This window comes from Pleurodeles waltl, chromosome 8, assembly GCF_031143425.1.
Source record: "Pleurodeles waltl isolate 20211129_DDA chromosome 8, aPleWal1.hap1.20221129, whole genome shotgun sequence".
Lineage (NCBI taxonomy): Eukaryota > Metazoa > Chordata > Amphibia > Caudata > Salamandridae > Pleurodeles > Pleurodeles waltl.
This window is the reverse complement of record NC_090447.1, coordinates 1,502,449,670-1,502,472,253: the sequence shown is the minus strand read 5'-3', so window position 1 is coordinate 1,502,472,253 and position 22,584 is coordinate 1,502,449,670. Positions and strand designations below refer to the sequence as shown.

Here is a 22,584-nt window from a genome sequence, read left to right as displayed (position 1 = left end):
TGCTTGGTGTCTTGTGTGAGTTAAAGGAACAAACAAACAAAGTAATCATACATATAACACACAAAACCTATAGCACGCGAATGTTCTTCACTTGTTCCTAGTGTCTCGCGCACTGCAATGCCTTTTCACAAGGTCCAGGTCCCTCTACCGGAGTTCTGATCAGTATTCTTGTTGGGTTCTTTCTCCTCAATGTTCCTGGGTCTTGGATTTTTCCTACAATTGTTTAGCCAAGGTGCCCTTTGTAAACCTGAATGAAGTAGGCGATTAAGAGGTCAGCGCTTACAATGGGAGATGCAATAGGGTTTGGTCCCGGTGCATTAGGCGACAGTAATCGCAGATAATAAATAATTCCTGAAATGGTATTTCTGTAAAATGAATGAATGAATAGTTGAATCAGTAATCAACAGGGCGGTAGTAGGTAAACAGTGCAAACCTTAACCTCCCATCTCTTTCATCACTGTAATGACCAGATACCTGTTCTCCACCTCAGTGCGAGGTTGGTCCTCTTCTCTTTTCCATGCTGCGGGGATGCTCAACCCGTCTGCATCTCTGTTTCATGCTGTATAGACCTGTTTGTTCCTTACTGGGGTGACTGCCTGTCTGTTCCATGTTGCATCGGCTGTCCACCTGTCTATTTATGCTTTAGGGACCCTTCATGTGTCTGCCCCAAACTTTAGACATTCTTCAGTTGTCTATTCCGAGCTGCAGGTTCGCACTACTTCGTTCCTCCCAAGTGCCTTAACGCTGCCTGTTTCTCGACTCTCTAACATACAGCAGTACTTTTACCCTTTTCTGTTGATACCTGCAATGGCCTTCCTTTAGTCTATTTTACCCTGCAGTGGCCCTCCACTTGTTTCTCATACATTGATCTTTCTCAGTCTTTCCTTCCCTCTGCATGCTCGCCTTCCTCCCTGCTTAGGTTGCATTCTCCCTTATAACTCTGTCGCCAAAACCCTTTTTTTCCCCTCTCCAGGTTTGGTGTCTACGTACCGCTCTGCTGCTTTCACCAGGACAGCCGAACTCAGCCTCTTCCGACGGACTGCAGCTACCTGGTGCAGGACCACCTGGCCGAAGACAGCGCGTCTAGCGTCAGTAGTCTGGTCAAACCCAAAGACTTTCTCTCACTTCTTCGAGAGTCATTGAAAGAACAGTTCAATAACCCCACCACCATACCTTCCCACAGTTGTCCACTCTCGCCAGATCTCATACGAAATGAGGTTGAATGCTTGAAGGTTGACTTCAACCGAAGGATTAAGGAGGTTCTCTTTAACTCTCTTTTCAGTGCCTACTATGTAGCGTTTCTGCCACTCTGTTTTGTAAAGGTAAGTTATGTGTAGATATTTTTTTATGTAAACAGTTGAAAGCTGCCTGAGTTCTGTGGTACCTGCCTACGTATTGCACATAATAAATTGTTGGAAACTTTGAAAATGTAGTAGGCAGAGTTACCTAGAAATTGAAAAACAGTCTTGAGTTACAAGAAAAAAGAAAGGAGTTTGAATATTTTTGTAAACAATGTGACAGTTCTACTGTAAAGCTTGAGTTGCTGTGGTATATATATATATATATATATTAAGGATCTGAATAGTAAATGCAGGTTTTATGTTTTTTAAAGTGTTCAGATTGTAAGGCAACACTTAAGGATCCTGAATTTTCAGATTATTTTCCAATAACATTTTGAAATTCAGATGTTTCATCCAAAGGTAACGCAGTGGGTACCATTAGATGTAAATGACCATATGGATGTTGAAACTTTGACTATCAGTTCCTTGTTTCGTTAGCACTTGGGATGTATAACCTTTCCGCACGTTTCTTACTTATTTTAGCCAGTTTTCTCACTATGGAGTCCCTGCATATGCCTTTCCATGCCTGTAAAGTTAAAACAGTGCCAGCGCTGTGGGAGAAACATATCTGTCACTTATATTCTTGATATTTTTAAGTATCAACAGGAGCTTAAGCATGACCTTTCATACTGGGACTCCTCATGCTCTCTTTTATCAAGGGCGAGGCAGCGAGATCTTTTAGCCCAGCATACTCAAGAGACTGCTTTCATTAGACCTGCAAGATTAGGATTGAGTCAACGGTCTCAAAGTCCTTGTGTCCGGCGTCAACACACCTAAGATGCCTTTTTCACGCCAGGGAAAGACGATCCCCTTTTTCTGAATTTCTGTGGATTACGATATCCAAAAAAGAGATCCATCTCTCTGGCTGTGCATCAGGAAAGTGGGTTTGGCCCCCAAAACATCTAGCAAGTTTACAATCTGACCCTTAAATATCTTGGTGAAGGTAGCAGTTCTGCTGTTGGTCTAGACCTTCCACTGTGAGTACCCACTCTTTCACAAACAACTCAGCCTATAGTTTCCTGTGCAAAAATCGCTCTAGCATTCTGTGTTACATATTTACATTACAGACTGCAGGTGTTGCTGAATTTAAGAGTTTAGGAAGCATAGAAGTTGTGCTGGGAGGCTCACACTCAAGAGGTAGTGCGATTGGATTGGATTGGTGTTAGCAGGGGAGGATGCGGCAGTCCTGGCAAGATTAACCTCAGTGTCAGTCCATCCAAATCTAAGGTGTTTATGATCTCTGCAGAAAGCTCACAATAAGAAGGAAGGAGAAGTGTACAAAAGTAAGAAAACTGGAGTGAACAAGTACCCAACCAAAAATTAATTGATCTTAAGAAAACAGGACATTGCCTCTAGAATAAATATCACTTATAAATCTCATGATTAAAACATTGATCTGAAGTGTTAGAATGGTGATAGAATTTGAGTAGCCAGATCTAAAAATCCTACTTACTTGTGCACAACTCAGAAATAACTCAAATTTCAAGTTGCATTGTCCAACTAAATGTAAACCCTTCTGAAAGGACAATCAGACTACAAAGAAGCTTGGTTGTAGGTAATGGATCAAGAGAATCCTAGAACAACAACAAGTAGGCCACCACACAAAAGAAAGAGAAAACTTCAGAAAGTAGCAGCTAGCCTCTGACACTGACAGCAGGATTATTTTCAGAGAGGACCACTAGTACCTAGAATGTTGATTGAAGAAAACTAAAACATAAATTCTGTCTTCACAAGGTAAGATTAATGCAGAGTCTCTGAAAAAATAACAGCCTTTCTCCTCAAATAACAATGCTTCTTGACACAACAGATGATCTTACAGAGACTTAAAAATGCTGGACAATACCTGTCTCCTTAGGGGGGAGAATAGACCTCCCACCAATGAGAGGCCATTCATAAAAATAAAATTTTCTCATAGAAAAAGCGGTTGACTCCAGATAAACCAGCTGTTGAGATTGAAACCTGGGCATAAATACAACAATGTTTGATTTAAATGTCTATTCTTAACAGAGCAGAAGACTAAGAGTAAACTTCCACAAGGAAGTCAGAAAACTAAAAGTTACCATAGTTTATTGAGTAGGATCAGTGGCCAAAGAATGGAGCTTGGGGAGGCATGCAAGGCACTTTCATCCAAGGGGGGCCTATGTCTATTTCACACTTTCATGAATTGCCAGGAAAATGTAAGAGCAGTAGGACAAAGAATGGGGTAGGAGGACAAACTGAATATGGCTAATGGCAAAAAATAAAACAAGAAAGGAAAATATACATGGTGTGGTCTGGATGCCTTAGGCAACAAGAATAACCACAGTACTAAGAAGTGAGGCAATGGGTGAAATGCAATATCTAAATGAACAGAAACCCAATGATTCTTAAAAGATGCTCTCTTTGGAAGATAGATAAAACTAAGATAAACCTTAGCGGAAGTTATTTCTTTTGAATTAAGATCCTATCCAGTTCTAAAGAAATGGGAAATTATTGTGCCTGAGACACCAGCTCCAGTTACTGCCCCGTATGTCCTTCTGCACCACCTCAGGCAGACCCTGAAGCTGAGGATATGGATCAGGAGGAAGAAGAGGAAGAGCAACATATTGATTGGAATTAAAATTCTCTTGATGTCATGGAAAAGGGGAGTCTTTATTGGTTACTCCATTAAAGCAGTAGTTGATGATGAGCTCCCTTTCTATTATGCCTTGATTCAAATGACAGATTGTCATCATGGTCTTAGCAGGCAGCTGGATGCAGAAGAGCAGGGTTCCTGATTGACAGTTTGCTTGGTAACGAAAATTGTATCCTCTCTCCCCTGTGCAATCTTAAAATCAACGAAGGAAAATGCCCAGAAGCCCGACAAAGCTAGATTCAGTACTCCTCAAGTGATGAGGAAGTGTAATGCTGCGCCTCTGTATCTTATGGATATTCTGCAACCAGACTATAGTTGTTCAGAGCCAGGAAGAGACCTTTAGTTAAGTCAGAGCTGTCTCTTCTCCAGACATTGAGAGTAGGAGGCTGGTTGCAGAGCAGCCATAAATTCCCAATTCTCGGGGTTTGTTAGGCAGCTGTTAGATACCAGTAGGAGGCAATGGAGAAGCTCCTCCAATATATTCACAGCTCTTCAAAGCGTCCGAAAATTTGCTTTGGAGGAAAGAGCCTTTCTAAGCCAGAAATCTGCCGTGCCTTGAAAGTGAAAGAGATGGCATTGATGCAGATTAATAGCAGTCTGCTTTTGAGAAGAAATGCTCTGCTTAACATTTCCGGATTCAGACAGGAGGTTCCACCAATCCTTTTAAACCTTTTACATTTGCCAGTTTATAAAAAAAAAACATATTTTTCACAGTGGAAAAATGTTAGAAAACATTTTTAAAACAAAAAGTTGGGCTAATTGCAAGACCATGGCCCTGATTACAAACTGAGCTAAACACAGCATCCTACCACTACCCAAAGCAACTGCACTCTGATCAGCACTAGACATAACAAAATGTTTAGCAGTCATCCTTCAGATCAAGATTCAGAACAAGGGAGACCTCATGATGGAGAATTCTATGCCTCCAGGCCTGCCCTTCCATGCAGTATTATTAACCCCTGGCCTTTTTGTCATCTTGGTATTTTGTTCAGTTGGGACATTAGATGCCAGGCACGACCTCCAGTTTCCAAGATATTATGGCAAAAGGATAGTAAATAATTCCAGAGAAAACATTGGTTTTGGCAGTGAATTGATTGGTCTGAGATAATTACATAAACGTTTCTCACTTTATTATTGTTTAAAAGCTTTTTACTAGGCATTTTTGCTATTGAAAACATTAACAACTATCAGAGTAGCATTTGACGCAGTGCACAGAACGGGTTATTGCACATTGGACAGACTTTCTGGGTAAGCATACCACTACGGTCGTATATCATGAATAACACAATGCTATGTGAAATAACCATGTGAAAGTAGGAAGAAAAATAAACAGGGATGAACAGATTGGCATGACATAGGCACCAGGAGATGTGCGAGTGGGAAGCTGCTGCTACTTGGGCGGGCCAGGTGGTGGTGCATACTTTGGGGAGCAGTGGAGACAGAGCAGTGGGATTCATGCAAATGAAGGGGGCTATGTGGGTGTAAATGTTAACTGTGAGTCTGATTGAGGTGCTGGTGGACTGCCAGCCAATAAGTGGTTGTCATGGGCAGAGGCATCTGGAAACCCACAGGGATTGCATCGGCCAACGATGTCAGGGCAGGTGGGAATCGTCCTTGATAATGGTTTGAAGATGAATCGGCATGGTGTCCCATCCAGTTGATATATTTACGGAGGCCACTTGCCTCCTTGCATTGAATTGCTATGCTTTCACTGAGCGGGCCAGCATGCTCGGCTAGGAGGACTCACGCTAACTCGTATTTCATATGCTGGATGCAGGATTTGGCAGTCTCATGATTAGGATTATCCTCAAACAAGGGGCTATCAACCATGGTTTTGCTTTCTTCGGGAAATATTAGTATATCCCAAGCTCCCAAATCAGATTTGCTCATTTAGCAGAGGACAAAATAATTGCACTAAAATCTGATATTAGTGAATCTTAAGATTTGGCACCTGAGATCTTAGAATTTGGCACCTTAAACTTCTTAGATAATGCATGGACATTCTCCAAGAATTAGGGCATCGAACAGAAAAAGCATGATACACAGCAGAGTGGAAGCACTTTGTATCTGTGGCATCTTAAAATGGGTGGATCCTCTTCTGCCATCAGTACAAGATATTAGGTACCTGTTCAGACTACTGAAGTCATGCATTACTTCCACATTTATGAGTTAATGTGTGCTTCAGTTGCTACTCGTTTGCAAACCATGAATCATACATTGATTTCAGAATACCATGGAAGGATTTACAAGAGTTATATTACCTAAGGCACTACCAGCACCACGGTGGGTCCTAACGATTGTTCTTACCTAACTTATGTGGTCACATTTCGATGCACTTCACTTCTGTACCGACAAGGGTTATCATGGAAGTCTATCTTCTTAGTAACTATTACTTCATTGCTTTGTGCGAGGCTTTGTCAGTGTTTGCCATACTTGCAGATACGTAAAAGTAGGATGGTCTTGCGTACGCACTCACGTTTTTATCTGCCTGAGGTGGTATTGCAATTGTATATTTACGCATCCATTAACAATTTGACCAGTCCACAAAGCCGATCCATGCATACATTTGATTTTAGGATGCCATTTATTTACTAAATTAATTGTTCTAAACCAGTTTAAAAGAAAGACCACACAACCTTTGTTGAATTTGCGCACCCACACCAGACTGAGGCGGTTTGTAAAGCAGATGTTGTTACATTGATTTTTAGATGCATTCAGATTTGTCGTGGCATGGAAAAGCCAACACTAAGGAGTGCCATGTTCATTCGCTGATCAGTGATGTAAAATTTCTTGCCCTTGTGGCATCTTAAAAACAATCTTGGATGACATTCAAAAAAGTGCTTTGATTCTCTGAAACTGACCTTTCTTGCTTGATCTTCTGCAGAGTACGCAGTATTACGACATGCGATGGTCCTGTGAGCATCTTATCATGGTGTGGATCAACGCCTTCGTCATGCTCACAACACAGCTGTTGCCTCCCAAATACTGCGATCTGCTGCACAAGTCAGCAGCACACCTGGGGAAATGGCAGAAACTTGAACACGGGTCTTACAGCAACACTCCACAGCACATGTAAGTACACCATCCAAAGCAGGCCTGCTTAGCCTATGTAGGATCTGTTTTTGTGCTCTACCTGTTACACTTTGAACAACATTAATGATTGAAAGGGAGGTACCGACGAGCATAGTGCTGGTTTGCCCTTCATCCAAGTGTTCACAGCATTTAATTTGTTAATCAGCGGCATAGCGAAAAACACCAACTCATGCAGACAGAGGTGACCCAACTAATAATGTCCATGAATCGGGATGTTGCATCTCTGTGCCTGGACCTACATGTCTGTTACAATACAGAGATGGAGGCCTCCATGGGAGGGTAGGTCTCCATCCCAGAAGGTCACAGTACACTACAGCTCCTATTGTGATCCCTTAAAAGGAGCAGAAGAAGTAGGGTTAGTGGAGGGTTACCATGAATCGAGGGCCGGTGGAGCAGGCAGGTGCTCGAGCAGGTTTGGTGGACTGCTTAGCCGAGCGGGCTGATCAAGCAGACCTCTGTGGTCCGCCACAGACACCAGCCGCCAGTGCTTTCTTGTAGGCCACGGGGTATCGTGCTCAAAGGTACCAGATCTCAGTATGCGGAAAAACTCCCATTGGTAGCTATGATGGCTTGTTAATCATTACATTTATTTATTCAAAAAAACCTTTGGTACCTTCTGAAGCTGGTTTGTTTCCGTAATATTGCACAGTGCCACTGTTGTTCCGGGGCATTTTGATATATTGGTCACCCAGTGCCAATGCACCCCTGATGTGGAATAAACAGATGTATTATTTCATTATACACACTTGAAATAGGTAGTACTATTACTAAAAGTAATATTTCTGATTTTACTATGTTATTGCCCAGGAGCAGACATACTACTGTTGCTCATGTTCAGTGCACAATTGGTGATATCATATGTCCTATAGTGCATTTTTCACTACCAAGGACATTAGAAGGCAATAACATTATACGTTCTTGGCATTATTGTTAATTCTTTTCTGATGTTTGGAAGATGAAAGTCTCATGTGAAGATATGTACCTTACTTGGTTTGGTATGCATTGCTATTTGATGCCAGCCTCTTCACTGAAGTCATTTGCATGCCATTACCTTTTTGTTATCTGTTATCTGTTATGTGGATGTGCCTTCACCTAGTGTCCACCATTATTATACCTGTCACCAGCATCTATATCCAGTTTTGTCTATAAGCCATCAACCTACTGGACCTGCTGGCTTAGCTTTTTTAATTGTTAGTTGATTTGTTTCTCGCATCCTGATAACTCACAATATATGAATTGTTCTATTTCCTCAATGTCTCGTATGCCTCCAACAGGCATCAATGTCTAAAAGTATGTGTAACAGTCTGACCTTGCCAGCTGGCATCTCTTGATTACTTTATTTCTTCTCCCAGATTCTGAATATCTGAACCAAAGGAGTTAACGTATTAAAAAAGCTATGATCAAACCAACCTTTGAGCAAACCAAACTTTAACCATAAGCTCATAGATTGAAGAGTATTAGGAAAGGGCGTGTATTGTTGACCTCTTGCATATAACCTCAAGAGGAATAGTCCACTGAGAAGAAACAGAACCTAGCTTTAGTTCTGACAACATACAAGTGAAACCCTTGGAAGACGGAAGACCTTTCACTAAATAACACTGGGATAGGATTACCACAGTAGGTTGTAGGTGCTTCAGCTGTGTTGTAAGCCCCTTTTTGAGGGGAGAAACCTGCATACGTGACAAGGACATTGCCTTAAAGTCAGATGTTTGTTGTATGCTCCAAATTGAAACCCACAGGGCATTCAAATAGCTAAAATTGTAAAGGTTTATTTAGCTTCAAACAGCAGAAGCGTGGAACTATAGAAAGGAAGCCTTTGTTGAGATAGAAATGTGGAAGGAATTTAGGAAGCAGTGATGTGTATTTGGGGGATCAACAACCTTTCATGTGAAAGAAGGTAAAAATAATTTTAAAGGTTACTGATTAAATATCCACATATTTTAAAACTGGGTCCTCATGTTTATGTCTCATTTTGAGTTGGCCAACGGAGACTTGGCCAACTTATACTTGGTTTTTTTTTATCAGACTAGGCGAGTGCCTTAAAGGATACATTTATAGCAGACTGTGCTGTGTTCCCTCACTCTGAACTCTTATCCTCTGTAGCCTGTAATGTCGGAGATCCTGACAGTAGTATTATGTTGCAAGACCATACCCAGCAAACTACATCAAGGTGATTATATGGAAAAAGTGTGAATTTCTTCGCACCCTTATGGCCACCCATTGGACTGGGAGCGCATTTACTGTTTATTGTTGGTCCAGTGTGGACGTTAAATAAGCTATCAGGCGGAATATCGCCTTGTCAGTAAGGAATATGCTCCAGTAGTGGCACCCACACTTATTGCAAACTTAGAACTGTTCAGAATAATCAATGACTTGTATGTTTATTTTCCTGACAAATGTGTACCTTTCCTTGTTTTTTACAGCTGGTCAGAAAACACGATATGGCCCCAGGGTGTGCTGGTACGACACAGTCGATGTTTGTACAAGGCCGTAGGGTCTTATAATGTAGCAGTGCCTTCAGATGTTTCTCATGCTAGGTTTTACGTAAGTATAACTCATTTGGATTTTTTATTCCACATTTGAAGAATGTTGTTTGTTCTGGTAATGTCCATGTTTGGTCATCTTTGACCACACTCACCAACCTCGGGACAGGTTATAACCATCCCTTACTTCAGTGTCCCTACTGTATAGCTCAGGAGCAACATGTTGCTCACTTCACCCTAAAATGTTCCTCACCAGATAGTCCAGCCCAGTGATACTTATTTTGGCCAGTGCTACCCTGCACACACATTTGTTTACCTTTGGAGGGAGGATGAGCAGCCTCTCCTGATTTATTGTTCCCCCTTGTGGCTCTCCTCTGACACTCACGTACCAGAGGGCATTGTCTGTCAAACATACGAAGATCCCAGGATACATGGATCTGAATCAATGAAGATGGATCCTCTAATGGTGGGTTGGCATCTTTGAAAGAGTTCTGCAAACATCCTACCCGAACAGACTCCAGGGCAGGAAGCATCAAGTAGAGCATCCGAGGAGAGGGTCAGCACGAAAGTCAGGCAATATATGCCTCCTGTGTTTACTTTCTTGCCCTTCTTCCTGAAGCATAGCCGCTGATATGCCCTCTCTGATGCCTTCTTCTTCTAAGACAACTAGCCATGTAATGCATTGGCAGAATGAGTATCCAGCGAACACCACAAAGTCTTACCTTGGTCTATTTTCTCTATAGAATGTGCTAGGGCTAAACTAACCATAATCGGGTATACTTTATGCATTGGGCTAATGAGGGTATACGTGCAAATTGTGCCACCTAGGACATCATAGAAACTTGGAGAAAGAGTTTACTAGCCATTTATGGTACACATAAGTGGGAAAACTTAGCATTATGGATTTAGCTGAGTATATGTTTTGTTAATATTATGGAGGCTTGCAAGTAAACTAACCGGATCATCATGGAAAATCCAAAATGATAGCTTTGGCACTTTAGAAAATAGCAGTGCTTGTTTCCTTTCAGAGCTTTAAAGAAAGCTGCAACATGTGCTTGCTAGAAAATTCTGAAAAATTGGGATCATTGTTATTATGAGGCAGAATAGCTTTCCCCACAAGGTAAACTAAAATGACATGCAGCTGAAAAGGATACAGATAAATATTAGGATCTGAAATACTGCCTGCTGTAAATGTGTCTAAAATACTGTTATAGACTTTGCAAACTTTGCAGACTGAAGGCATTGTGGAATACCACAGACTAGAAGTGGTGAAACATCCATTATGTAGACTTACAAAGTGTCTCGCCAGTAGCATTTTTTAACATTCTAAAAACACATCCTTGTAAAAACCAAACCTTTACAAGCCAAACCTTTCTCCGCAATATGTGCAAGTCATCCTTATGGCTAGCCTACAAAGCCATAAGGCAGGGTGCAGAACATTTCATGGGCGGAATATGTAGTTGACATTTTCTGGCAGTAAAAATGCACAACTGTTGTTTTTTACTGTGGAAAAGCTTGGTCGCCCCATTGGCAAGTACAGGGTTACACGCAAATCCCTCAGCTGTTCTAACCCCTGATCTCTGCGACCCAGGATGATACTCCAAGGTATCAAACGACTCCTTACATTAAGCCTGACTTGATTCTCAAGTTGACTTTAATGTAACAGGTTGCAGTGTGCAACTTTTGCAGAGTTGCAACTTTATTATTCTCCTGTGCCCTGAACATTTGCGCCAGGAGCCTGTCCCTGAGACAGCTTTCTGCCCTCCTGGGGAAACATGGTAACAACTCCCAGGAAAGGAGTCAATAGAAGACTGCACGAGAAGAAGCCACACAGGTGTTGGCCCAAAAGGCAAGCTTCAAAGGAGAAGCCACCTTTGAAGGACATATGGGTAACATTTGGCACAGGGGCTGCTTCATTGTCTAGATAGACAGGCTGGCAATAGGGAAAAGGAAGGGGAAACCAGTTGCCAGACCGGTTTGCCAGGGGCATGCATCCCCCTTGGTAGCCGCACCTCTGGGTTGGGCTGGGGAGCTCTGGACACCGAGAGAGGGGTTTTCCGTATTGGGAGTGTTCAGAATGCTGCGTCCTGGGGTAGCCAAATGCCACACCTCCCAGAAAGTGTTCCTCAGGAGGGAGGGAACATAGTACCCCATTGGCAACCGACTGCACAGACTGAGCACAGAGCACAGAAAGGGCATCCCTGGCACACACAACTCAGAAGAAGGACTGCCCTGCGGCACTGAGGAACCAGCAGAGAGGCCGCACTGGCATGGGTGGACCTTGCTGACAATGCCTGCTGTGTCCTTCTTGTGGAGAAGTTGTCTCCTGAGCCCAGTCAAAGCAAGAGATTCCGTGGGTCACTCGGTTGATCTGTTTCCAGCACAGGGCCATAACTGTTGAAGAAGCCTGCTTTGGCAAGTTGGTAGCCCAGAATTTTCAGACTGCTGCCAACTGCTGCCATGCAGCATCCGACATCAGACCCCAATGCTTAAAGTTGCACTGGAGTCCGTTGGACCAGTTGGCGAAGTGCAGCTTGGTCAGCCAGAAGACAAATTATCTCCCAGGGAAGGATTTGGCTTGACTGCGATACCGGGCGAATGGTAGCCCAGTGGCTATTGGACTTATTCCAGGCCCGTGAGGACTTTGAGGGACGTCAGTCTTGTGACCAGGACCATAGCATTGTTAGCATCTTCAGCGTTCTGTCTCTTGCATAAGGACACTTCTATAGGAAACCATAGCAAAGAATAAAAGTGCCTGAAACTGACTGAAGACTGCTTTACCTGTTGAGATAACTGTTTCTGAGGGCCTTGCTGGTTCTCCTGACTAGCTCCCTGTCGGAGTTAGTAGCCCAAAGTAACTCTAACTTTAACACAACTAGCCAAATTTTTTGATCAAAAAGTTTCTAATGGTCAAATTAGTTGAATTTGCTAGTGCTTATTCCTGGTATGTGACATGTGTAGATTCAATATCTCCGGAAACCTCCGGTGGATCAGTCTAAAAATACATAAAAATTGAGTCCATTTTTAGAAATTGGTGTTGGATTTCTTGAGTGGCTCGTGTATTTCTTCTTCAGTTGTTTTGGTGCTGCTTGTTCCATTGTGTAAGTCTTGTTGCTCGGGACCACAGATACCCAGGGTTCAGCTGTAGGGAATAACAAATGCAACCCCCTAGTCCTAAAGGAGTTGAGAACTCTATTACACGTTGAGGTCACACAGCCACACCATATAATACAGCCCATTTCCTCACGTTCTTTTTAATACGCAATGTGTCCTTTACAACTCCAGATATCAAAGAGTAAGAGCTTTCAACTCCCTTGTGGCGAGATCTTTACATTGCTGCTGGAACAGTGCTCTCACTGGCCCCAGACATCACCTAACTAAATTATAGGGGTTCTAAAAAAAAAGTCAGGTGTTAAGCAACAAGTACGTCTGGCAGATGAGCAAAAATCTTAGAGGAGAGAAGGTGTTTGTGGGTGGGAAGGAGGTGGATGAGATAGTAGTCAGTTTTCACAAAATGTGGTTCAATGGTGCATTATGATGCAAGATTCTAAAGTACATGAACAAATTGTGGATACATAGTGTCCGTTTTTATACATAAAAAGCTATTTAAAGGTAGCGAATAATAGATCAAAGGGTTTAGCCGTGGGTAAAATAAAGGTGTTTTGTTTTGCTTTCTCGTTCTTCCAAGAACTTGACTGTTAACGCATTCCACAATTAAAGAGCCCAGATGAGCTGCATCATTTAAAAAATGTTAAAGTTAAAAATGAGATTGTTTTGCATTGGTGCCTTGTACGTGCCTTGTGGTTTAATCCTATTTAAGACCCGATCAAATACCATACATCAGACCCCATTCAGAGGACAGGCTTTCAAGACAGGCTGATATTACTGGGTTACAAATGTGGTGACTGTGGTCCTTTGCTGTGGTGTCCTGGGGTCCATCGTACTGTGGCTGTACAAAGTATGAGCCAGGTGTTCCCCCCATCACTCTTGACTCTCACGGTAGTAGGGCAGAGGTGTCCCAAGGCATCTCCAGGAGGTAGAGTGAGCGGTAGAGAAGTCCAAGGTTTCTCCGGAATATGTGTGTGTAGGGAGGGGAGGCGGGGTGGAGAATCAGAACTCAAACAGCAGGTACAGTAGACGAAACTACAGCCCAGTGCTTTTTTCTTTTAAGAAAGAGAAGTAATTTAATCGCGCCACAGCAGAATGCTATATATAAGGAATAGGCGGAGATACTCTACATGCGCTGCTAAACAGACCGAAGCTTTTGATGTAAGTACAGGTTCAGCATCATTAGAGGGCAGTGTAGCAGCTTTCCGGAGTTCAATGGCTGGTAGGTTAATCTCAGCAGCATCCCTCCAAAATCTCTCATTTAATTTCTTAGTCAGTGTTTTCTTGACGTGCTGGTGTTACCTGAGGAGTAGCAGACTCAGGATCTCCCAGTGTGAGTGTGCAGTTTTCAACCGCACAGTATGGACAATTGCAGTCGGAGGGGCTCCTTCAGGTGGCCCCCACCTCTTCCCGTTTGCATTAGCCGATGGCAACTGAAGGGGCAAAGCCCCTCCAATTGGGAAATTTTAGCACTTGCAGTTTGGGGATTCCATCCTTTGATCCATGGTGCAGGGTCTTGGCCCTCAGAGTCCAACAAAGGTCTTCCTCTGTGGTTGTTACTGGAGTTGGCAGCCTGAGGAGTCATGGCTGGACTTTCCTACTTTCATACAGATCCAAGGATCGTGACATAGTCACTGAATGGCACGAAAAACCCTGCAGAGATTCCCTGACTATCTCACTATAAAGAAGTCTTCTGTTTATGCCACCCAAAGCAGTCTGGAAATCTATGAAGCAGGGATACATTGGGCAGCTGCCTGGAGAAGTATGGGTATTTGTCAGCATTGCAAGGACTAAGATGTTATCAGTTGTCCCCGATTTTCCTGAAAGCCTGTCGGGTATCATGGAAGGATCTGTTCACTGAAGACTTAAGTCTCCTCGCAACAACAACTTGTGATATTGATAATCTATGTCAATTAATTCAATTATTCTGTAGTTCCTGGGATAAGTACAATAGCCTTCCTTATATAAAGGATATAAGATGGAACCCTGGCAGGGTTCTGAAATAGCTGGTCCGTCACAGTTGTAAACAGTGTGCTGTATGCAAAGATAGGATGTCCAAAAGGACAAAATATAAAAAGGACAGACGGGAGGCTTTTAGAGATGGGCACCCCATCAGATCTGCCTTTTTCTAATAAACTGTGAGACCATCACTGTAGTTACACAGGCCAAATTGTCTTCTTGTACACCTAGCTGCAATTCTCAGTTGTTACGTACAAGCACTTAATGTGTTGATACCATTGGTCCGCCATGACGGCACAGGCCTGATCTGTCGTCTGACATTGATCTAGCTTATTAACGTATCTCGAGTTGTTATCATTGCACGCACGCCCAGCCATTTTCGGTCCTCAGTCACTCTCCTGTTGGAGTTCCCCAGACAAAGAAGGACCTGCCAGTTGGCTGCGCTTCATCCTTCTAGGTGCTTCTGTCCATAGTAATGTTTCTCTTGCTCCTCAGTACTCGCAGCCATCTTGGATTCCATAAGTCTATACCAACTTGTTTATTGACTAGGACTTAAGCATATGACACCCTCTAAAGTAGCACCAAGACACCATCTCGATGGTGAAGGAGCACTCCGGAAATGTTATCCAATACACCCTGGGACAGGGAGTTAACGTTTCTCAGCACATTGAGTTTAGGTTGTAGATACCGCAGTCATTCTGCTGATTTGGGTCAGTACTTGATGATTTGTAATTGACACTAACACTTGTTTGTAGTTTTCCTTTGTCTGTGCCGTAGCTGGAGTTTCTGGGTATTCCTGGTCTTTCTGTTCTGCAGAAATAGTAAATGGTGTTTACTGTTTGTCCATTATCCTCCCATCTGAGTGTATCTGATGATACCTTACAGCTTAGATGTATAGCATACATTTTGTGTGGCCTAGGTGACTGTTTGCTATGTCTGTGGGGTGTTTTCTTTATTAATGTTTTCAAGTGGCCATGAACTATTTCAGGGGATCTCTAAATATTGCATACCATTATAAGTACTGATTTACTTGTTTTTGTTGGGATTCAGCAAAGTGGTTGGTGGAATTCAATGTTGCCAGTAAGGATTGGCTGGCTATGATGTACAGTAAATCCCAAGTTTCAAAGGACCCAAGTGCAATCTTCTTATACTTCCTTCATTCAAACAAAAGTCTGCAGTTTGCTGTGACAAGGAACAATCAGAAAACTCAAGTTGAAGATATTATAGTTTGAAAGCGGAGTTATTTTCTTCAAAACCTCACTCCTCCTATAAACCAGCAGTGAATACCCATGCCCCCATTGATCAGCAGGGCATATGCTCCCTACCACTCAGCATCTTTGGTTTGCCTACTGGACGCACCCACCCTGTCGCCACACTAGTGACAGAATGGATTTCAGTGTGTTGAAACAAGATGCCACGCTGAGTGCGTTTCCATTGTACGGGTAGACTGGGTCGCATTCAGAAGCCAGGAATTTGTCTGGTGACAGTCCATCCACAGGTGGCCATACCACAGATATACTTGTCTATTGTACTAAATGTTATAGTAAAGGGTGGTTGCTCCAAAGGAAGTTTAGGTGAAGAGTACAAAGCATCATGAAGACATCTGAAATGCTACTTAATTTCAAGTGTGGATGACATTTCTTAATTGTAATTTTTTTTGTTCAACTTCCTCCTGCTCCAGTTCCTCTTCCACCGCCCATTACGGCTGCTGAATCTACTGATCCTGATTGAGGGGAGCCTTGTCCTTTACCAGCTCTACTCCCTACTGCGGTCGGAGAAGTGGAACCACACGCTCTCCATGGCCTTGATCCTCTTCTGCAATTACTACGTCTTATTCAAGCTTCTGCGGGACCGCATTGTATTGGGCAGGGCGTACTCCTACCCCACCAGCAGCTTTGGACTGAAGGCGCACTAAGCCCGTTCTGCGAGAGTCGGGCGAAAGGAACTAGGGGAGGGCAGGGATCACAAAGAAAAAAATATTTTTCATACAGTTCTATTTTTTTCTTGCAATGTTTATAAATATTTAAGATATTTTATATTTTGTATACTATGTTGTTTGGTGGGAGGGCATCATGTGCTATTAAATGTCTTTCCGTTTATTAAACCAGGTGTTGTTAATACGTGTATATATATATGTGTGTATATTGATATACATATGTGTATATACATTGTGTGAGTGTGTATCTATATATCTACCATACATGCCTGCATACCTCGTGCCACGTGTGCCATTATAGTCTAGTCTTGCCTTAACAAATAAGGATAAAAGTCCACGACTGGCGGTAATCGTGCACGGTATTGAGGTATCCGATGGTGGTGATGATATAAATGTGTGTGCGGGGTCCAGGACTTCGAGTTGCTTTGATCTTTTGATTTCAAGAGGCAGGAATGACCTGGAGATGGACTCTGCCTGAAATGTGCTTCCTGATTCACGTGTTCACCATGGTGTCCCCAGGTGACATCTGAAAGAGCCTCCCGGAGTCACATGTAGGAGTAAGGCAGTGTTTACAGTGTACGCTTTATGTCTGCCTCAATCAGGAGGGGTTGAGAGTTGCCTTTTCTAATAATGATTTATCATCAAGCACGAATAATAGTGTAGTGGGAACACACGTTTCCCAATAAGAAACATGTTGAAAATCTAAACCAAAGCAGGAAATCTACATAGTAAGTCGATACGACCGTTTCCCAGTGTTATCCTACATATCGAAGCGGAGGCTGCTATTTTGCGGAATACATCCTTAATAGCGATTGGGTCTGCCCACAATAGTTTGAGGAAGCATCATTTTCCATCAGTAACGGTATTCTCATCTTTCCCGGGTGTCGATTTCCTTGTGTTGGTTGGTTTGTAGGTCATGCAGGTCAACCAGTCCCAAAACACATGTCTAAAAGGGGACACACATCCAGCTAAATTCTGCACTTGCCTGGTTTTCGCTTTTCTCTCTGGATGCTCAAGCGGGTTCTCGTTGTTGCCTTTTTTTAGAGCGTATATGTTGTATTACTGAGATACTGTAGAAAGTGCTGGAATAAGCAGGGTTGGTGCGGCTTCGCTGGAGACAGCAACAAGACGGCTGTGAAACTGACCAGTGCCCCCTTATCCTGGGGCCTCTTGTCTGGTGCCGCTTTTCCTAGGCAATGCTCCAAAATGTAGGCGTGTTCTATGTGGTCTGGTGACCTGGTTTCCCTATTGAGCACCTCCGAGGACTATCACATCCAACTGTAACTCAACTGATGAGTTCAATCATCTGAAGCGGGTAAAACCAGCAGTTGTTTGCATTTATCCAAAGTCTTGTGTTCTGTTCATTGAACATAATAAACAATAAGCAGGAATTTCAAACTCAGTCCTTATGAATGTATTGATTGCAACAGACTGAATTATTTATCTGCGATCCTTATGGATCACCTTCACACGCAGAAGCTGAAATCGAAGCGTGACTGTACTATAGAAATGTGAATTTTCGTTTACACCATATTGCATAGTCTGTTTAGCACAGATCCATACAAATTATCCCTCCATTTTTTAAAGAAGATTTGAAAAGCCTTGTTGCACATATAACAGAATGTAAATTTCATGGACCGAGCCAACATCCTGGTCGGTCCTTAACCCAGGCACCCCAACAGTACCCACAAACAGGCGGCGAGTAAGTAGCAAAGTGGGCAGCCTCCTGATGGCCTCGCAAGCCGACCAGAGTAAGCCAAGTGTTTTTTGCGACCGACCCCAGTAGGTTTGTGTATGCCGACTTTGCTTTCCTCTGTCCTGTTTGCAGAGATCCTGCATGTTTCTCTTCATGCATTTCTTTTTCTGGTAGGTTCTGATTGTTGTTGAATCAAATGCAACTACGTTCGCATACGCGGGGTTCGGAGGCGACACAGGTGCCTTGATTTGATATGAAATGTGCTGATGAAAAAAACCTAGACTTCGGCATTTGGGGATGCAGGAATATTACACACATGCATGAATGCCCATAGACCTGCATGGATGCACATTTTTAGACCTTGCATTAGCGTCTGCTTTCAAATTTAGGTTTGACAGCCATGTCAATCTTTGCGTGCTACATAAAGATCCAGATAAAACATACAGCTTTACAGAAATTGTGCATAATGAGGGATGCAAAAAAAATTGCCAAATCACAGTGAACTTGCCCTTAAAAAAATATTTTTTTTACCATCCTACTATACATTAAGCTTTAAATTGCCTTTTCTTGACTTTCCTTGGTAGGAGTGGTTGTGCAATAAATATTTCGTGAAAGACATGAATACTCTCAGGGTCAACCATGGGTTCCCAACCGTTTGTCCTCTCTTTGATGGGAATGCTGAGCATGGCGGTATTTGACTTCATTCTGTGCTTAGTTACATTACACTCAAACATTTGTTGGCCACCAAAGTTATGCTTAGAATCTTTTTGCTTGTATTCTGTCCAACCATTCGATGTGGAGGCCAACAGATGTGAGGCTTCTCTCATTTTCCAGACATAGTACTTACTGCCTCTGTATCTTGTAGGAAGTTGAAGTAGTACACAGCTCCATTATGTGTGATTGTAAACCCAGTCCTAATTTCTCAGGACTTCACACCGATCTCCTGTGTTTAAAGAACTCTTCCCTTGGTCTCCTTTCTGCCGATCATTTTGTGGAAACCACTGCAGGAGGGGTTTGCAGCCATTTTTAAAGGAGGTCTCAGACTCACACATATCTGTGCCTAGAACCCAATTCTCTGTTATTCAACAACATTCTTGTTGGTCCTTCTTCTTAGTATCAAAATATTGTCACCTCTTAATTTCTGTACTGCGCTGCCTGACGTATGTTATAGCTAATGGTCCCTATCGGAGCATCCTATGTGAGTTAAAATTCTAGTTAGTTAAACTCCTTAACCAGCCACACTAAAGCCCCACCTCGTGGCTTTCACCTCTGGCACTCTTCCAAGAAGAAACTCCCTAAGCTGGATTATTATTCATGAAGGTCAGCGAGAGAGTCTGTGGGCACCACTATACATTTTTAAATGTGTTTGTTGAAGTATTCATAACAAAGACCTTGTTTGATCTCAAAATCCAACTCACTGTAACAATGGAGGCTGCTTTTGAGGGACCAAACCATCACATTGTTTCATCCTGATGCAGAAAAGTGGTACACGAACAAAACGGTCATTCCCAATATAATCTGTCAAATAGTACATGGAGCTTTGGGCCATCAGCCTCAGTCCATCTGCCTGCTACACTTGCAGATCTGACTAGTATGTTTCAGGCATGTAAAATATGGACTAGGATTGTGCATCAAGTGTGAAATATGGACCTTGAGATCTGGGCTTGGATGTGACAGTCACCCTTGACTAAGGGTTCCTAGTTGTCAACCATGTGACAAAAATCATAGTCCAAGTTATAAATACATCACCCTAAATTCTAAGGTCGCATACATTCTATTGTGTATTATTGCCATGGTTCCAATTAGTTCGCTTTCTATTATTAGGAACTAAAGCCCCCAAAAGCCTCTGTTTTTAAGAACCTGGGTATCTTAGTGTTAAAAAAATTATTGAAAACGGCTATTTTGTTGGTTGGGATTAGGTTGGAGAGGTTGTGGGATTAGCCTTTTGGCAGTATTAGTACTAACATCTTTTGTTGCCATGCGACAGGTTCCTTTACCTTGCAAAAAAGTGCTGACAATCTGGATAACAGTGTTAATAGCAGATATTGTGTTGCTGGCTCTAGCTGCATTTTACCACTTGTGCGAAGAGAAGATTATGAATGCAAAGTTAGAAACAAGCATATTTCACCCCCAAAAGGACAAAGCAGTTCAGTATGGCATACTATATACCGCAGTATGTCCCGCGCAGTCTAGTTGAGTCACATTCTTCGCAACACTGCAGAAAGAAAGATAGGATGGTGGCATTGATCACAAACATAGCTTGCCTCTTTGACCAAGCAAGGGCCTGATTCCTGTTTATTTCATTATTGAAACCAGTATCCTGAAATGACCATCTCTGGTGGAAGTGTTACATTACCTTTAGGTATCCAGTCCAGCAGTTTTGGCTGCAGGGACTGACTTGTGTTGGCACAAGCCATGGTTGCAATTTGCTCTGGTACCACTGGCCTGAGCCGCTCTACTGTCACCTGCTAACTCAACATACAAGCACAGCCTGCACATTTGTGACGCCTGTGAAGTTAATGGTTGTGTCTGAACGATACATGTATGTCATATTTTTTGTGCTGTCCCATACTGTTTTCCGAATTGAAAATGCAAGATGTATACATACACACACACAAACACACACACAGAAATGGAGTCATGGAATTGTGCACCTGGCCACCAGGGTTGCCTCACTCATTTTCACAGAATTTCAGTGCCATATGCCTGTGTCAATGATCGCAAAGCTTGATAGTGTTGACAAACAACAGTAATAAACAGAGGAATTTCATACAATCACCTGTATTTTGTCTCATATTTTATTTTATTCCATGATGGAGTGTGGCGTCTTCAATAAATTTATAGTCGTTAATGAAGTTATATACACATATAATTGTTTTTTCTAACTAATCCTTGCAAAATGCTTTGTGTTTGCAGCATCCGCTCTTCAATTAAAGGGGAGTCTCAACATCGCGAGTGCTCAGGGTTGGACGGTGCTGAGCGTTGTAAAGATGTGAAGTGACAACTCCACATCCCTTATAGCACCTGTTCTTATAGCACCTGTGGCCCTACTCAATTTTGAATACCATGTTGTCTTATTGGAATAGTAAAATTGGAACACCTATTGCCGCTGCCCTCTATGTAAAATTGGCAAAAACATACACATTTTCGACGAACCACACATGACCCTTTAAGAAGGGTCATTAAAACCACACATACTTTCTACTTTTCTTACTTTTTTAATCATATTGTTTGGGGGATGGAATAAAGCATAGCTTTCCTACATGGCAGGCATTTTGAATTCACAATAAAACCCCTCAAACTCCTATGTATCATCATGTGGTGTACACCATCAGTTGCTTCTGTGTATCTCGCAGGTAGCAGCACATCCCGTTCCACAGCAGAACGGGAAGAACCCTATGATGAAGCATGCCACCGAGAGGTAGCTATGGTGGGTAAGGTTTATACAAAAAAAAGCCCTGCGTTTTTTCTCCCTGTAGGAGGTTGAGCGCACACTACGGAGTTGGGCTCCAGGTTTTTTTTTGATGTATAGTCCATAACATTGGACAGGTGTGTTTTACAGGTAGCGCGAAGGGGCTATTCCTTCCACTTTGTGCCGCCCCCAATGCCATCATCTCAAGACAGGCTGGCAGAGGATCATCTTTCTCTCTTCCGCAAGGGAGCTGTGACTCTCTTGGCCAAGGGAGCTATAGAGAGGGTCCCAATGCTAGAAGTAGGGTGTGGTTGCTATTCCCGATCATTCTGGTGCTGAAGAAGGACGGACGACCTGCAGTCCCTCAAATAACTTCCTCAAGAAGGAGAAATTCAACATGCTCATATTGGCTCAGGAATTGTCCGCCCTGGACCCAGGAGAATGGATCATAGCAGGATGAATATTTTCTCATCCCTATTCTGGCTGCCCAGAGGCGTTACCTGCGCTTCACAGCCAGCCATGAGCATTTTGAGTTTGTCGTTCTCCTCTTTGGCCTGACTAGCACCGCTCGGGTATACACCAAAGTGATAACGGTAGTTGCAGCTCACCTGTGAAGATCAGGGGTGTCAGTTTTCTCCTATCTCGATGACTGGCTGTCGAATCCCACCTCCAGACTACAGCAGACCTTCTGCACTCCTTGGGGTTCACTATAAATGTGTCGCACTTGACTTCTCAGATGCTCCATTTCATCTGAGCTGTTCTGGACATGGTGCAGTTTCAGGCTTAAACTCTTGTGGCAAATTCAGGTTATGATGCCAATGTTTCAGGCTCTAGCCTGGGTTTCGGTGAGACACACTCTGAGGCTGCTGGGACTCATGGCCTATATACTGCTAGTAACAAATGCAGATTGACATCTACAGTAGGACCTGAAGTTCCAATGGGA

The 22,584-nt window shown here is 42.8% G+C and overlaps 1 protein-coding gene and 1 long non-coding RNA gene across 3 annotated transcripts in view; one reads left to right on the top strand and one right to left on the bottom strand.

Moving 5' to 3' along the window:
• Positions 1-6,923, bottom strand: part of LOC138248829 (uncharacterized) — a 72,817-nt gene extending 65,894 nt beyond the window's left edge. Inside the window, exon 1 of the long non-coding RNA XR_011194647.1 lies at positions 6,816-6,923. This is a non-coding gene — a long non-coding RNA (uncharacterized lncRNA). The remainder of the gene's footprint in view (positions 1-6,815) is intronic.
• The window catches only part of TMEM39A (transmembrane protein 39A), a 169,031-nt gene extending 148,027 nt beyond the window's left edge, over positions 1-21,004 (top strand). For both annotated transcript variants that reach the window (XM_069202767.1, XM_069202768.1), the window contains exons 6-9: positions 974-1,322; positions 6,839-7,026; positions 9,471-9,591; positions 16,279-21,004. In XM_069202767.1, coding sequence (XP_069058868.1) covers positions 974-1,322; positions 6,839-7,026; positions 9,471-9,591; positions 16,279-16,512 — 892 coding nt within the window. In that variant the 3' untranslated portion in view covers positions 16,513-21,004. The remainder of the gene's footprint in view (positions 1-973; positions 1,323-6,838; positions 7,027-9,470; positions 9,592-16,278) is intronic.
• Positions 21,005-22,584: the final 1,580 nt, after the last annotated feature.